Source organism: Somniosus microcephalus, chromosome 8 (assembly GCF_052327205.1).
Source record: "Somniosus microcephalus isolate GS21.2 chromosome 8, FLI_Smic_1.0, whole genome shotgun sequence".
Classification (NCBI taxonomy): domain Eukaryota; kingdom Metazoa; phylum Chordata; class Chondrichthyes; order Squaliformes; family Somniosidae; genus Somniosus; species Somniosus microcephalus.
In genome coordinates this window covers 105936602-105952716 of record NC_140994.1, presented here as the reverse complement: position 1 = coordinate 105952716, position 16115 = coordinate 105936602, and the positions used below count along the sequence as shown (strand labels likewise).

The 16115-nt window shown below is 63.8% G+C and overlaps 1 protein-coding gene across 2 annotated transcripts in view; it reads left to right on the top strand.

The window, feature by feature from the left end:
* Positions 1-16115, top strand: part of LOC147113740 (poly(A)-specific ribonuclease PNLDC1-like) — a 292736-nt gene that overhangs the window by 43583 nt on the left and 233038 nt on the right. For both annotated transcript variants that reach the window (XM_085995053.1, XM_085995052.1), the window contains exons 4-5: positions 146-185; positions 3982-4105. In XM_085995053.1, coding sequence (XP_085851179.1) covers positions 146-185; positions 3982-4105 — 164 coding nt within the window. The remainder of the gene's footprint in view (positions 1-145; positions 186-3981; positions 4106-16115) is intronic.

Here is a 16115-nt window from a genome sequence, read left to right as displayed (position 1 = left end):
ACGGACCAGTTGGGCCGAATGGCCTGTTTCCATGCTGTGAATTCAATTTAATGTTGCCCCTAATTGATGGTACACAAACCCTGGGTGTGTTTATCCTGTTTTTCATACCAGCGTCGATCTTTAACCATCTCTCTTTTGTTCAAAGGTCTCTCCTTGTTTACCCAGCAATCTGACGCGACCAATGGGTGAGTGAATCCGTCTTGACCAATGGGTGAGTGAATCCGTCTGGGGTTGGCTGTCGGAGAGGCGGGGGTGGGGGTTGGGCTGGCGGTGGGGCTGGCGGTGGGGGTGGGGCTGGAGGAGGGGTGGGGCGGAGGAGGGGTGGGGCTGGCGGGGGGTTGGACTGGCGGTGGCGTGGGGGTGGAGATGCGGTAGGGGTGGGGCTGGCGGAGGGGTGGGGTCGGGGTGCAATGAGGTGAGAAACTGACCTTTCATCCCACTGGGATCTGGGGTCAAAAGGGCCTCACACTGGCCCTGGATTTTTTTGAGACCCAAAAGGAGGGCTGGTATCGGCAGTAAAGAGGTTGGGGGTTAGGGTGTTGGTTGGTTTTGGAGGGAAAGAGGGAGCAGAGCAATGGGCAATTGTTGTTCATGGTCCCGCTCCTATATGGAAGATAGAACTGAACATTTAGCTTCCAGCCCCACAACCCTCCCCATCTCTGTAACCTCCTCCAGCCCCACAACCCTCCCCATCTCTGTAACCTCCTCCAGCCCCACAACCCTCCCCATCTCTGTAGCCTCCTCCAGCCCCACAACCCTCCCCATCTCTGTAGCCTCCTCCAGCCCCACAACCCTCCCCATCTCTGTAGCCTCCTCCAGCCCCACAACCCTCCCTATCTCTGTAACCTCCTCTAGCCCCACAACCCTCCCCATCTCCTGTAACCTCTTTCAGCCCTACAACCCTCCCCATCTCTGTAACCTCCTCCAGCACTACATTCTTCCCTATCTCGGTAACCTCCTCCAGCCCCACAACCCTCTTTATCTCTATAATGTGGCGTACCGATCACAGAAAGGACACAATCCGCTTTTCGGTCCGTAGACTATAAATCAGGCGTCATGCCTTTAAGAAGGATCACACCTTTAAGAAACTCGATCTGCAACATAGTTAAGCCCAGAGTGGGGGAGGAGCAGTCGAAGCTGTGGACTGATGAAAGGCAGTCGGACTTGGTGTAGGCTCTGACGCCATTTTGTGTTCAACATGCAGTCCCAGCAATTAAACCTTTTCTGTTGAACCTCTCCGAGTTCAGTATTTTTTGCTAGGAGTACGTAGACTCCTACAATAACCTTTCTCCAGCCCTACAATCCTCCCTATTTCTGTAACCTTCTCCAGCCCTACAACCCTCCCTATCTCTGTAACCTCCTCCAGCACTACATTCTTCCCTATCTCTGTAACCTCCTCCAGCCCTACAACCCTCCCTATCTCTAACCTCCTCCAGCCCTACAAATCTCCCTATCTCTGTAACCTCATCCAGCCCCTACAACTTTCCCTGTCTCTGTAACCTCCTCCAGCCCCTACAACCCTCCTTGTCTTTGTAACCTCCTCCCACCCTACAACCCCCCCCCCGAGATCTCTGCGCTGCTCTAATTCTGGCCTCTTGCGCATCCCCCTATTTCCATCACTCCACCCTTGGCAGCCGTGCCTTCAGCTGCCTCGTACCCTAATTTCTGGAATTCCCTCCCTAAACCTCTCCACCTCTCTCTCATCCTTTAAGACGCTTCTTAAAACCTCCCTCTTTGACCTAACTTTTGGTGACCTGTCCTACTATCTCCTTTGCTCGGGGTCAGATTCTGTTTGATTTACACTCTTGCGAAGCGCCTTCTGTTGTTTTACTTCATTAAAGGTGCTGTATAAATATAAGTTGTTGTCTACATATTGAGGTTGGAACTGAATATTTGATTTGCAAGGGTGTTAATTTCAAGGATAGAACTGTCTGTACTTAAAGTAGATAAGTCACCAGGACCGGATGGGATGCATCCTAGGATGCTGAAGGAAGTAAAGGTGGAAATTACGGAGGCACTGGCCATAATCTTCCAATCCTCCTCAGATACGGGGGTGGTGCCAGAGGACTGAAGAATTGCAAATGTTACACCCTTGTTCAACAAAGTGAGTAAGGATAAATCCCGCAACTACAGGCCAGTCAGTTTAACCTCAGTGGTGGGGAAACTTTTAGAAACGATAATCCGGGACAAAATTAACAGTCGCTTGGACAAGTGTGGATTAATTAAGGAAAGCCAGCACGGATTTGTTAAAGGCAAATCGTGTTTAACTAACTTGATTTGAGTTTTTTGATGAGGTGACAGAGAGGATTGATGAGGGCAATGTGGTTGACGTGGTGTACATGGATTTCCAAAAGGCATTTGATAAAGTGCCACATAATAGGCTTGCCAGCAAAGATGAAGCCCATGGAATAAAAGGGACAGTGGCAGCATGGATACGAAATTGGCTAAGTGACAGGAAACAGAGAGTAGTGTTGAACGGTTGTTTGTTGGACTGGAGGAAGGTATACAGTGGTGTTCCCCAGGGGTCGGTACTGCTTTTCTTGATATATATTAATGACTTGAACTTGGGCGTACAGGGCACAATTTCAAAATTTGCAGATGACACAAACTTGGAAATACAGTGAACAGTGAGGAGGATAGGGATAGATTTCAAGAGGACATAGACAGGCTGGTGGAATGGGCGGACACGTGGCAGATGAAATTTAACACAGAAAAGTGCAAAGTGATACATTTTGGTAGGAAGAACGAGGAGAGGCAACATAAACTAAAGGTTACAATTCTAAAGGGGGTGCATGAACAGAGAGACCTGGGGGTATATGTACACAAATCATTGAAGGTGGTGGGGCAGGTTGAGAAAGTGATTAAAAAAGCATACGGGATCCTGGACTTCATAAATAGAGTACAAAGCAAGGAAGTTATGATGAAACTTTATAAACCACTGGTTTGGCCTCAATTGGGGTATTGTGCCCAATTCTGGGCACCGCACTTTAGGAAGGATGTGACGGCCTCAGAGAGGGTGTAGAAAAGATTTACAAGAATGGTTCCAGGGATGAGGGACTTCAGTTACGTGGATAGACTGGAGAGGCTGGGGTTTGTTCTTGGCGCAGAGAAGGTTGAGAGGAGATTTGATAGAGGTGTTCAGAATCATGAGGGGTCTAGACAGAGTAGATGGAGAGAAACTGTTCCCATTGGCAGAGGGGTCTTGAACCAGAGGACATATATTCAAGGTGATTGACAGAAGAACCAAAGGCGACATGAGGAAAAACCTTTTTACGCAGCGCGTGTTTCTGATCTGGAATGCACTGCCTGAAAGGATGGTGGAGGCAGATTCAATCGTGGCTTTCAAAAGGGAATTGGATAAGTACCTGAAAGGAAAATAAATTTGCAGGGCTACGGGGAAAGGGCGGGGGATGTGGGACTAGCTGAAGTGCTCTTGGAGAGAGCCGGCACAGGCTCGATGGGCCGAATGGCCTCCTTCTGTGCTGTAACCACTCTATGATTCTGTGATTCTAACTGAGAGGTTATAACTAGCAGGAAAGATTGAACAGGCTGGTTCTTTCTTTAGAAAAGAGAAGGCTGAGGGGAGACCTGATTGAGGATTTTAAGATTATGAAAGGGTTTGATAGAGTAGATGTAGAGAAGATATTTCCACTTGTGGGCGAGACCAGAATTAGGGGCCATCAATATAAGCGAGTCACTAATAAACCCAATAGGGAATTCAGGAGAAACTTCTTCACACAGAGTGATGAGAATGTGGAACTCACTACCACAGGGAGTGGTTGAGACCAATCGCACAGCTGCATTTAAGGGGAAGCTGAATAAACACATGGGGGAGAACGGAATAGAAGGTTATGTTGGCGGGGTGAGATGAAAAGGGGTAGGAGGAGGCTCGTGTGGAACATAAACACCGACATGGACTTGGTGGGCCGAATGGCCTGTTTCTGCGCTGTACGTTCAGTGTAATTCTCTCCCGATTCACAGGTTTGCGGCCCTCTGCTACAATTTCTACCTTTTCCCACCAAACTTTGGGCCCCTGGATGCGGAATTCACCTTTCAGTCGTCCAGCTGCTCATTCCTCGGCAAGTACGGCTTTGACTTCAAGAAGGTAGGTGGGGTGGGAGAGCGTCGCGGGGAGAGAGTGAGAGAGCGTCGCAGAGGGAGAGAGAGCGTCGCGGGGAGAGGGTGAGAGAGCGTCGCAGAGGGAGAGAGAGCGTCGCGGGGAGAGGGTGAGAAAGAGAGCATCGCGGGGAGAGAGCAAGAGAGAGCATCGCGGGGAGAGGGAGAGAGAGCGAGAGGGAGAGCGTCGCGGGGAGAGAGCGTCGCAGGGAGAGAGCGAGCGAGCGCGTCGCGGAGGCAGAGCGAGAGAGCGTCGCGGAGGCAGAGCGAGAGATCGTCGCGGAGGCAGAGCGAGAGAGATCGTCGCGGAGGCAGAGCGAGAGAGATCGTCGCGGAGGCAGAGCGAGAGAGATCGTCGCGGAGGCAGAGCGAGAGAGATCGTCGCGGAGGCAGAGCGAGAGAGAGCGTCGCGGAGGCAGAGCGAGAGAGAGCGTCGCGGAGGCAGAGCGAGAGAGAGCGTCGCGGAGGCAGAGCGAGAGAGAGCGTCGCGGAGGCAGAGCGAGAGAGAGCGTCGCGGAGGCAGAGCGAGAGAGAGCGTCGCGGAGGCAGAGCGAGAGAGAGCGCGTCGCAGAGCGAGAGAGCGCGTCGCGGAGAGAGAGCGCGGTGGAGAGAGAGCGAGGGAGAGCGTCGCAGTGAGAGCGAGAGCGCGTCGCTGGGGGATGGATGGTGTCTTGGTGAGAGAGGGAGAGCGTGTTGCGGGGGGAGAGCGGGAGATCGTGTTGCGGGGGGAGAGAGGGAGAGCGTGTTGCGGGGGGAGAGAGGGAGAGCGTGTTGCGGGGGGAGAGAGGGAGAGCGTGTTGCGGGGGGAGAGAGGGAGAGCGTGTTGCGGGGAGAGAGGGAGAGCGTGTTGCGGGGGGAGAGGGACAGCGTGTTGCGGGGGGAGAGGGAGAGCATGTTGCGGGGGGAGAGGGAGAGCGTGTGGCGGGGGGCGAGAGGGAGAGCGTGTTGCGGGGGGAGGGGGAGAGCGTGCGGCGGGGGGCGAGAGGGAGAGCGTGCGGCGGGGGGCGAGAGGGAGAGCGTGTCGCGGGGAGAGAGGGAGAGCGTGTCGCAGGGAGAGCGTGTCGCGGGGAGAGAGGGAGAGCGTGTCGCGGGGAGAGAGGGAGAGCGTGTCGCGGGGAGAGAGGGAGAGCGTGTCGCGGGGCGAGAGGGGAGAGCGTGTCGCGGGGCGAGAGGGAGAGCGTGTCGCGGGGCGAGAGGGAGAGCGTGTCGCGGGGCGAGAGGGAGAGCGGGGCGAGAGGGAGAGCGTGTCGCGGGGGCGAGAGGGAGAGCGTGTCGCGGGGCGAGGGAGAGCGTGTCGCGGGGCGAGAGGGAGAGCGTGTCGCGGGGCGAGAGGGAGAGCGTGTCGCGGGGCGAGAGGGAGAGCGGGGCGAGAGGGAGAGCGTGTCGCGGGGCGAGAGGGAGAGCGTGTCGCGGGGCGAGGGAGAGCGTGTCGCGGGGCGAGAGGGAGAGCGTGTCGCGGGGCGAGAGGGAGAGCGTGTCGCGGGGCGAGAGGGAGAGCGTGTCGCGGGGCGAGAGGGAGAGCGTGTCGCGGGGCGAGAGGGAGAGCGTGTCGCGGGGCGAGAGGGAGAGCGTGTCGCGGGGCGAGAGGGAGAGCGTGTCGCGGGGCGAGAGGGAGAGCGTGTCGCGGGGCGAGAGGGAGAGCGTGTCGCGGGGCGAGAGGGAGAGCGTGTCGCGGGGCGAGAGGGAGAGCGTGTCGCGGGGCGAGAGGGAGAGCGTGTCGCGGGGCGAGAGGGAGAGCGTGTCGCGGGGAGAGAGGGAGAGCGTGTCGCGGGGAGAGGGAGAGCGTGTCGCGGGGAGAGAGGGAGAGCGTGTCGCGGGGAGAGAGGGAGAGCGTGTCGCGGGGAGAGAGGGAGAGCGTGTCGCGGGGAGAGAGGGAGAGCGTGTCGCGGGGAGAGAGGGAGAGCGTGTCGCGGGGAGAGAGGGAGAGCGTGTCGCGGGGAGAGAGGGAGAGCGTGTCGCGGGGAGAGAGGGAGAGCGTGTCGCGGGGAGAGAGGGAGAGCGTGTCGCGGGGAGAGCGTGTCGCGGGGAGGGAGAGGGAGAGCGTGTCGCGGGGAGGGAGAGGGAGAGCGTGTCGCGGGGAGGGAGAGGGAGAGCGTGTCGCGGGGAGGGAGAGGGAGAGCGTGTCGCGGGGAGGGAGAGCGTGTCGCGGGAAGGGAGTGGGAGAGCGTGTCGCGGGGGGAGAGGGAGAGCGTGTCGCGGGAAGGGAGGGGGAGAGCGTGTCGCGGGAAGGGAGAGGGAGAGCGTGTCGCGGGAAGGGAGGGGGAGAGCGTGTCGCGGGAAGGGAGAGGGAGAGCGTGTCGCGGGAAGGGAGGGGGAGAGCGTGTCGCGGGAAGGGAGGGGGAGAGCGTGTCGCGGGAAGGGAAGGGGAGAGGGTGTCGCGGGGGGAGAGGGAGAGCGTGTCGCGGGAAGGGAGAGGGAGATCGTGTCGCGGGAAGGGAGAGGGAGAGCGTGTCGCGGGAAGGGAGTGGGAGAGCGTGTCGCGGGAAGGGAGAGGGAGAGCGTGTCGCGGGGGGAGGGGGAGAGCGTGTCACGGGAAGGGAAAGGGAGAGGGTGTCGCGGGGGGAGGGGAGAGCGCGTCGCGGGGGGAGAGAGGGAGAGCTTGTCGCGGGGAGAGAGGGAGAGCGTGTCGCGGGGAGAGAGGGAGAGCGTGTCGCGGGGGGGAGAGGGAGAGCGTGTCGCGGGGAGAGAGGGAGAGCGTGTCGCGGGGGGAGAGGGAGAGCGTGTCGCGGGGGGAGAGGGAGAGCGTGTCGCGGGAAGGGAGAGGGAGAGCGTGTCGCGGGGGGAGGGGGAGAGTGTGTCGAGGGAAGGGAAAGGGAGAGCTTGTTGCGGGGAGAGGGAGAGCGTGTCGCGGGGGGAGAGGGAGAGCGTGTCGCGGGGGGAGAGGGAGAGCGTGTCGCGGGGGGAGAGGGAGAGCGTGTCGCGGGAAGGGAGAGGGAGAGCGTGTCGCGGGGGGAGGGGGAGAGTGTGTCGAGGGAAGGGAAAGGGAGAGCTTGTTGCGGGGAGAGGGAGAGCGTGTTGCGGGGGGGAGAGAGGGAGAGCGTGTTGCGAGGGAGAGCGTGTTGCGGGGAGAGAGGGAGAGCGTGTTGCGGGGAGAGAGGGAGAGGGAGAGCGTGTTGCGGGGGAGAGGGAGAGCGTGTTGCGGGGAGAGAGGGAGATCGTGTTGCGGGGAGAGAGGGAGAGTGTGTTGCGGGGAGAGAGGGAGAGCGTGTTGCGGGGGGAGAGAGGGAGATCGTTTTGCGGGGAGAGAGGGAGAGCGTGTTACGGGGGGAGAGGGAGAGCGTGTTGCGGGGGGGGGAGAGGGCGAGCGTGTTGCGGGGGAGAGAGGGAGAGCGTGTTGCGGGGAGAGAGGGAGAGCGTGTTGCGGGGGGAGAGGGAGAGCGTGTTGCGGGGGGAGAGGGAGAGCGTGTTGCGGGGGGAGAGGGAGAGCGTGTTGCGGGGGGAGAGGGAGAGCGTGTTGCGGGGGGAGAGGGAGAGCGTGTTGCGGGGGGAGAGGGAGAGCGTGTTGCGGGGGGAGAGGGAGAGCGTGTTGCGGGGGGAGAGGGAGAGCGTGTTGCCGGGGAGAGGGAGATGCTGTTGCGGGGGGAGAGGGAGAGCGTGTTGCGGGGGCAGAGGGAGAGCGTGTTGCGGGGGGAGAGGGAGAGCGTGTTGCGGGGGGAGAGAGGGAGAGCGTGTTGCGGGGGAGAGAGGGAGATCGTGTTGCGGGGAGAGAGGGAGAGCGTGTTGCGTGGAGAGAGGGAGAGCGTGTTGCGGGGGAGAGAGAGAGAGCGTGTTGCGGGGGGAGAGGGAGATCGTGTTGCGGGGAGAGAGGGAGAGCGTGTTGCGTGGAGAGAGGGAGAGCGTGTTGCGGGGGGAGAGGGAGAGCGTGTTGCGGGGGAGAGAGGGAGATCGTGTTGCGGGGAGAGAGCAAGAGCGTGTTGCGTGGAGAGAGGGAGAGCGTGTTGCGGGGAGAGAGGGAGAGCGTGTTGCGGGGGGAGAGGGAGATTGTGTTGTGGGGAGAGAGCGAGAGCGTGTTGCGTGGAGAGAGGGAGAGCGTGTTGCGGGGAGAGAGGGAGAGCGTGTTGCGGGGAGAGAGGGAGAGCGTGTTGCGGGGGGAGAGAGGGAGAGCGTGTTGCGGGGAGAGAGGGAGAGCGTGTTGCGGGGGGAGAGAGGGAGAGCGTGTTGCGGGGGGAGAGAGGGAGAGCGTGTTGCGGGGGGAGAGAGGGAGAGCGTGTTGCGGGGGAGACGGAGAGCGTGTTGCGGGGGAGAGAGGGAGAGCGTGTTGCGGGGGGAGAGAGGGAGATCGTGTTGCGGGGAGAGAGGGAGAGCATGTTGCGGGGGGAGAGAGAGAGAGCGTGTTGCGGGGGAGAGAGGGAGAGCGTGTTCCGGGGAGAGGGAGAGCGTGTTGCGGGGAGAGAGGGTGATCGTGTCGCGACTGAGATAGGGAGAGCGTGTCGCGGGGGAGAGAGGGAGAGCGTGTCGAGGGGGAGAGGGAGAGCGTGTCGCGGGGAGAGAGGGAGAGCGTGTTGCGGGGGAGAGAGGGAGAGCGTGTCGCGGGGAGAGAGGGAGAGCGTGTCGCGGGGAGAGAGGGAGAGCGTGTTGCGGGGGGAGAGAGGGAGAGCGTGTTGCGGGGGGAGAGAGGGAGAGCGTGTTGCGGGGGGAGAGAGGGAGAGCGTGTTGCGGGGGAGACGGAGAGCGTGTCGCGGGGAGAGAGGGAGAGCGTGTCGCGGGGAGAGAGGGAGAGCGTGTCGCGGGGAGGGAGAGGGAGAGCGTGTCGCGGGAAGGGAGAGGGAGAGCGTGTCGCGGGGGGAGGGGGAGAGCGTGTCGCGGGAAGGGAAAGGGAGAGTGTTGCGGGGGGAGGGGAGAGCGCGTCGCGGGGGGAGAGAGGGAGAGCTTGTCGCGGGGAGAGAGGGAGAGCGTGTCGCGGGGAGAGAGGGAGAGCGTGTCGCGGGGGGTAGAGAGGGAGAGCGTGTCGCGGGGGGAGAGGGAGAGCGTGTTGCGGGGAGAGAGGGAGAGCGTGTTGCGGAGGGAGAGGGAGAGCGTGTTGCGGGGGAGAGAGGGAGAGCGTGTTGCGGGGGGAGAGGGAGAGCTTGTTGCGGGGAGAGAGGGAGAGCGTGTTGCGGGGGGGAGAGAGGGAGAGCGTGTTGCGGGGGAGAGAGGGAGAGCGTGTCGCGGGGAGGGAGGGAGATCGTGTTGCGGGGAGAGAGGGAGAGTGTGTTGCGGGGAGAGCGTGTTGCGGGGGGAGAGAGGGAGATCGTGTTGCGGGGAGAGAGGGAGAGCGTGTTACGGGGGGAGAGGGAGAGCGTGTTGCGGGGGGAGAGGGCGAGCGTGTTGCGGGGGAGAGAGGGAGAGCGTGTTGCGGGGAGAGAGGGAGAGCGTGTTGCGGGGGGAGAGGGAGAGCGTGTTGCGGGGGGAGAGGGAGAGCGTGTTGCGGGGGGAGAGGGAGAGCGTGTTGCGGGGGGAGAGGGAGAGCGTGTTGCGGGGGGAGAGGGAGATGCTGTTGCGGGGGGAGAGGGAGAGCGTGTTGCGGGGGGAGAGGGAGAGCGTGTTGCGGAGGGAGAGCGTGTTGCGAGGGGAGAGGGAGAGCGTGTTGCGGGGGAGAGAGGGAGATCGTGTTGCGGGGAGAGAGGGAGAGCGTGTTGCGTGGAGAGACGGAGAGCGTGTTGCGGGGGGAGAGGGAGAGCGTGTTGCGGGGGAGAGAGGGAGATCGTGTTGCGGGGAGAGAGCGAGAGCGTGTTGCGTGGAGAGAGGGAGAGCGTGTTGCGGGGAGAGAGGGAGAGCGTGTTGCGGGGAGAGAGGGAGAGCGTGTTGCGGGGGGAGAGGGAGAGCGTGTTGCGGGGGGAGAGAGGGAGAGCGTGTTGCGGGGGGAGAGAGGGAGAGCGTGTTGCGGGGGGAGAGAGGGAGAGCGTGTTGCGGGGGAGAGAGGGAGAGCGTGTTGCGGTGGAGAGAGGGAGAGCGTGTTGCGGGGGGAGAGAGGGAGATCGTGTTGCGGGGAGAGAGGGAGAGCGTGTTGCGGGGGTAGAGAGGGAGAGCGTGTTGCGGGGGAGAGAGGGAGAGCGTGTTCCGGGGGTAGAGAGGGAGATCGTGTCGCGGGGGAGAGAGGGAGAGCGTGTTGCGGGGGAGAGAGCGAGAGCGTGTCGCGGGGGGAGAGGGAGAGCGTGTCGCGGGGAGAGAGGGAGAGCGTGTCGCGGGGAGAGAGGGAGAGTGTGTCGCGGGGGGAGAGAGGGAGAGCGTGTCGCGGGGAGAGAGGGAGAGCGTGTCGCGGGAAGGGAGAGGGAGAGCGTGTCGCGGGAAGGGAGAGGGAGATCGTGTCGGGGGAAGGGAGAGGGAGAGAGCGTGTCGCGGGAAGGGAGGGGGAGAGCGTGTTGCGGGGCGGAGAGGGAGAGCGTGTTGCGGGGTGTGAGGGAGAGCGTGTCGCGGGGAGAGAGGGAGAGCGTGTCGCGGGGAGAGAAGGAGATCGTGTTGCGGGGAGAGAGGGAGAGCGTGTCGCGGGGGAGAGAGGGAGAGCTTGTTGCGGGGAGAGAGGGAGAGCGTGTTGCGGGGAGAGAGTGTTACGGGGGGAGAGGGAGAGCGTGTTGCGGGGAGTGAGGGAGAGCGTGTCGCGGGGAGAGAGGGAGAGCGTGTTGCGGGGGAGAGAGGGAGAGCGTGTTGCGGGGAGAGAGGGAGAGCGTGTTGCGGGGGGAGAGAGGGAGAGCGTGCTGCGGGGGAGAGAGGGAGAGCGTGTTCCGGGGAGAGGGAGAGCGTGTTGCGGGGAGAGAGGGTGATCGTGTCGCGGGGGAGAGAGGGAGAGCGTGTTGCGGGGGAGAGAGGGAGAGCGTGTTCCGGGGAGAGGGAGAGCGTGTCGCCGGGGGAGAGGGAGAGCGTGTCGCGGGGAGAGAGGGAGAGCGTGTCGCGGGGGGAGAGAGGGAGAGCGTGTCGGGGGGAGAGAGGGAGAGGGAGAGCGTGTCGCGGGAAGGGAGAGGGAGAGCGTGTCGCGGGAAGGGAGAGGGAGATCGTGTCGGGGGAAGGGAGAGGGAGAGAGTGTGTCGCGGGAAGGGAGGGGGAGAGCGTGTTGCGGGGGGGAGAGGGAGAGCGTGTTGCGGGGGAGAGAGGGAGAGCTTGTTGCGGGGAGAGAGGGAGAGCGTGTTGCGGGGAGAGAGGGAGAGCGTGTTGCGGGGAGGGAGAGGGAGAGCGTGCTGCGGGGGGAGAGGGAGAGCGTGTTGCGGGGAGAGAGGGAGAGCGTGTTGCGGGGAGAGAGGGAGAGCGTGTTGCGGGGGGAGAGGGAGAGCGTGTCGCGGGGGAGAGAGGGAGATCGTGTCGCGGGGAGAGAGGGAGAGCGTGTTGCGGGGAGAGAGGGAGAGCGTGTTGCGGGGGGAGAGGGAGAGCGTGTTGCGGGGAGAGAGGGAGATCGTGTTGCGGGGAGAGAGGGAGAGCGTGTTGCGGGGAGAGAGGGAGATCGTGTTGCGGGGAGAGAGGGAGAGCGTGTTGCGGGGGGAGAGGGAGAGCGTGTTGCGGGGGGAGAGATGGAGAGCGTGTTGCGGGGAGAGAGGGAGAGCGTGTTGCGGGGAGAGAGGGAGAGCGTGTTGGGGGAGAGAGGGAGAGCGTGTTGCGGGGGGAGAGAGGGAGAGCGTGTTGCGGGGGGAGAGAGGGAGAGCGTGTTGCGGGGAGAGAGGGAGAGCGTGTTGCGGGGAGTGAGGGAGAGCGTGTTGCGGGGGAGAGAGGGAGACCGTGTTGCGGGGGAGAGAGGGAGACAGTGTTGCGTGGGAGAGGGAGAGCGTGTTGCGGGGGAGAGAGGGAGACCGTGTTGCATGGGAGCGAGGGAGAGCGTGTCGCGGGAAGCGAGAGGGAGAGCGTGTCGCGGGGAGGGAGAGCGTGTCGCGGGGAGGGAGAGCGTGTCGCGGGGAGGGAGAGCGTGTCGCGGGGAGGGAGAGCGTGAGCGTGTCGCGGGAAGGGAGAGGGACAGCGTGTCGCGGGGGGAGAGGGAGAGCGTGTCGCGGGAAAGGAGAGGGAGAGCGTGTTGCGGGAAGGGAGAGGGAGAGCGTGTTGCGGGAAGGGACAGGGAGACCGTGTCAAGTGAAGGGAGAGGGAGAGCGTGTCAAGTGAAGGGAGAGGGAGAGCGTGTCGCGGGAAGGGAGAGGGAGAGCGTGTCGCGGGAAGGGAGAGGGAGAGCGTGTCGCGGGAAGGGAGAGGGAGAGCGTGTCGCGAGGGAGAGCGTGTCGCGGGTGGAGAGGGAGAGAGGGTGTCGCGGGAAGGGAGAGAGAGCGTGTCGCGGGTAGCGAGAGGGAGAGCGTGTTGCGGGGCAGAGGGCGAGCGTGTCGCGGGAAGGGAGAGGGCGAGCGTGTCACGGGAAGGCAGAGGGAGAGCGTGTCGCGGGAAGGGAGAGGGAGAGCGTGTCGCGGGAAGGGAGAGCGTGTCGCGGGAAGGGAGAGGGAGAGCGTGTCACGGGAAGGGAGAGGGAGAGCGTGTCGCGGGAAGGGAGAGAGAGCGTGTCGCGGGGAGGGAGAGGGAGAGCGTGTCGCGGGAAGGGAGAGAGAGCGTGTCGCGGGGAGGGAGAGAGAGCGTGTCGCGGGGAGGGAGAGGGAGAGCGTGTCGCGGGGAGGGAGAGCGTGTTGCGGGGGAGAGAGGGAGAGCTTTTGGGGGGCGAGAGGGAGAGCGTGTTGCGGGGAGAGAGGGAGAGCGTGTTGCGGGGGGAGAGGGAGAGCGTGTTGCGGGGAGTGAGGGAGAGCGTGTCGCGGGGAGAGAGGGAGACCGTGTTGCGGGGAGAGAGGGAGAGCGTGTTGCGGGGAGGGAGAGGGAGAGCGTGTTGCGGGGGAGAGAGGGAGAGCTTGTTGCGGGGAGAGAGGGAGAGCGTGTTGCGGGGAGAGAGGGAGAGCGTGTTGCGGGGATGGAGAGGGAGAGCGTGTTGCGGGGGGAGAGGGAGAGCGTGTTGCGGGGAGAGAGGGAGAGCGTGTTGCGGGGGGAGAGGGAGAGCGTGTCGCGGGGGAGAGAGGGAGATCGTGTCGCGGGGAGAGAGGGAGAGCGTGTTGCGGGGAGAGAGGGAGAGCGTGTTGCGGGGGGAGAGGGAGAGCGTGTTGCGGGGAGAGAGGGAGATCGTGTTGCGGGGAGAGAGGGAGATCGTGTTGCGGGGAGAGAGGGAGAGCGTGTTGCGGGGGGAGAGGGAGAGCGTGTTGCGGGGGGAGAGATGGAGAGCGTGTTGCGGGGAGAGAGGGAGAGCGTGTTGGGGGAGAGAGGGAGAGCGTGTTGCGGGGGGAGAGAGGGAGAGCGTGTTGCGGGGGGAGAGGGAGAGCGTGTTGCGGGGAGAGAGGGAGAGCGTGTTGCGGGGAGTGAGGGAGAGCGTGTTGGGGGAGAGAGGGAGAGCGTGTTGCGGGGAGAGAGGGAGAGCGTGTTGCGGGGAGTGAGGGAGAGCGTGTTGCGGGGAGAGAGGGAGAGCGTGTTGCGGGGGAGAGAGGGAGCCGTGTTGCGGGGAGAGAGGGAGAGCGTGTTGCGGGGAGAGAGGGAGAGCGTGTTGCGGGGGAGAGAGGGAGACCGTGTTGCATGGGAGAGAGGGAGAGCGTGTCGCGGGAAGCGAGAGGGAGAGCGTGTCGCGGGGAGGGAGAGCGTGTCGCGGGGAGGGAGAGCGTGAGCGTGTCGCGGGAAGGGAGAGGGAGAGCGTGTCGCGGGAAGCTATAGGGAGAGCGTGTCGCGGGGGCAGAGGGAGAGGGTGTCGCGGGGGGAGAGGGAGGGCGTGTCGCGGGGGGAGAGAGGGAGAGCGTGTCGCGGGAAGGGAGAGGGAGAGCGTGTCGCGGGGAGGGAGAGGGAGAGCGTGTCGCGGGGAGAGAGGGAGAGCGTGTCGCGGGAAGGGAGAGGGAGAGCGTGTCACGGGAAGGGAGAGGGAAAGCGTGTCATGGGAAGGGAGAGGGAATGTGAGTCGCGGGAAGGGAGATCGAGAGCGTGTCGCGGGAAGGGAGAGGGAGAGCGTGTCGCGGGAAGGGAGAGGGAGAGCGTGTCGCGGGAAGGGAGAGGGAGAGCGTGTCGCGGGAAGGGAGAGGGAGAGCGTGTCGCGGGAAGGGAGAGGGAGAGCGAGTCGCGGGATGGGAGAGGGAGAGCGTGTCGGGGGAAGGGAGAGGGAGAGCGTGTCACGGGATGGGAGAGGGAGAACGTGTCGCGGGAAGGGAGAGGGAGAGCGTGTCGCGGGAAGGGAGAGGGAGAGCGTGTCGCGGGAAGGGAGAGGGAGAGCGTGTCGCGGGAAGGTAGAGGGAGAGCGTGTCGCGGGAAGGGAGAGGGACAGCGAGTCGCGGGAAGGGAGAGGGAGAGCGTGCCACGGGAAGGGAGAGGGACAGCCTGTCGCGGGAAGGGAGAGGGAGAGCGTGTCACGGGAAGGGAGAGGGAGAGCCTGTCGCGGGAAGGGAGAGGGAGAGCGTGTCGCGGGAAGTTAGAGAGCGTGTCGCGGGAAGGGAGAGGGAGAGCGAGTCACGGGAAGGGAGAGGGAGAGCGTGTCGCGGGAAGTGAGAGTGCGTGTCACGGGAATGGAGAGGGAAAGTGAGTCACGGGAAGGGAGAGGGAGAGCGTGTCGCGGGAAGGGAGAGGGAGAGCGTGTCGTGGGGAGAGAGGGAGAGCGTGTCGCGGGAAGGGAGAGGGAGAGCGTGTCTCGGGAAGGGAGAGGGAGAGCGTGTCGCGGGAAGGGAGAGGGAGAGCGTGTCGCGGGAAGGGAGAGGGAGAGCGTGTCGCGGGAAGGGAGAGGGAGAGCGTGTCGCGGGAAGGGAGAGGGAGCGCGTGTCGCGGGAATGGAGAGGGAGAGCGTGTTGCGGGGGGAGAGGGAGAGCGTGTTGCGGGGGGAGAGGGAGAGCGTGTTGCGGGGGGAGAGGGAGAGCGTGTTGCCGGGGAGAGGGAGATGCTGTTGCGGGGGGAGAGGGAGAGCGTGTTGCGGGGGCAGAGGGAGAGCGTGTTGCGGGGGGAGAGGGAGAGCGTGTTGCGGGGGGAGAGAGGGAGAGCGTGTTGCGGGGGAGAGAGGGAGATCGTGTTGCGGGGAGAGAGGGAGAGCGTGTTGCGTGGAGAGAGGGAGAGCGTGTTGCGGGGGGAGAGGGAGAGCGTGTTGCGGGGGAGAGAGGGAGATCGTGTTGCGGGGAGAGAGCGTGTTGCGTGGAGAGAGGGAGAGCGTGTTGCGGGGAGAGAGGGAGAGCGTGTTGCGGGGGGAGAGGGAGATTGTGTTGTGGGGAGAGAGCGAGAGCGTGTTGCGTGGAGAGAGGGAGAGCGTGTTGCGGGGAGAGAGGGAGAGCGTGTTGCGGGGAGAGAGGGAGAGCGTGTTGCGGGGGGAGAGAGGGAGAGCGTGTTGCGGGGGGAGAGAGGGAGAGCGTGTTGCGGGGGGAGAGAGGGAGAGCGTGTTGCGGGGGAGACGGAGAGCGTGTTGCGGGGGAGAGAGGGAGAGCGTGTTGCGGGGGGAGAGAGGGAGATCGTGTTGCGGGGAGAGAGGGAGAGCATGTTGCGGGGAGAGAGGGAGAGCGTGTCGCGGGGAGAGAGGGAGAGCGTGTCGCGGGGAGGGAGAGGGAGAGTGTGTCGCGGGAAGGGAGAGGGAGAGCGTGTCGCGGGGGGAGGGGGAGAGCGTGTCGCGGGAAGGGAAAGGGAGAGTGTTGCGGGGGGAGGGGAGAGCGCGTCGCGGGGGGAGAGAGGGAGAGCTTGTCGCGGGGAGAGAGGGAGAGCGTGTCGCGGGGAGAGAGGGAGAGCGTGTCGCGGGGGGTAGAGAGGGAGAGCGTGTCGCGGGGGGAGAGGGAGAGCGTGTTGCGGGGAGAAAGGGAGAGCGTGTCGCGGGAAGGGAGAGGGAGAGCGTGTCGCGGGAAGGGAGAGGGAGAGCGTGTCGCAGGAAGGGAGAGGGAGAGCGTGTCGCGGGAAGGGAGAGGGAGAGCGTGGCGCGGGAAGGGAGAGGGAGAGCGTGTCCCGGGGAGGGAGAGCGTGTTGCGGGAAGGGAGAGGGAGAGCGTGTCGCGGGAAGGGAGAGCGAGAGCGTGTCGGGGGAAGGGAGAGGGAGAGCGTGTCGGGGGAAGGGAGAGGGAGAGCGTGTCGCGGGAAGGG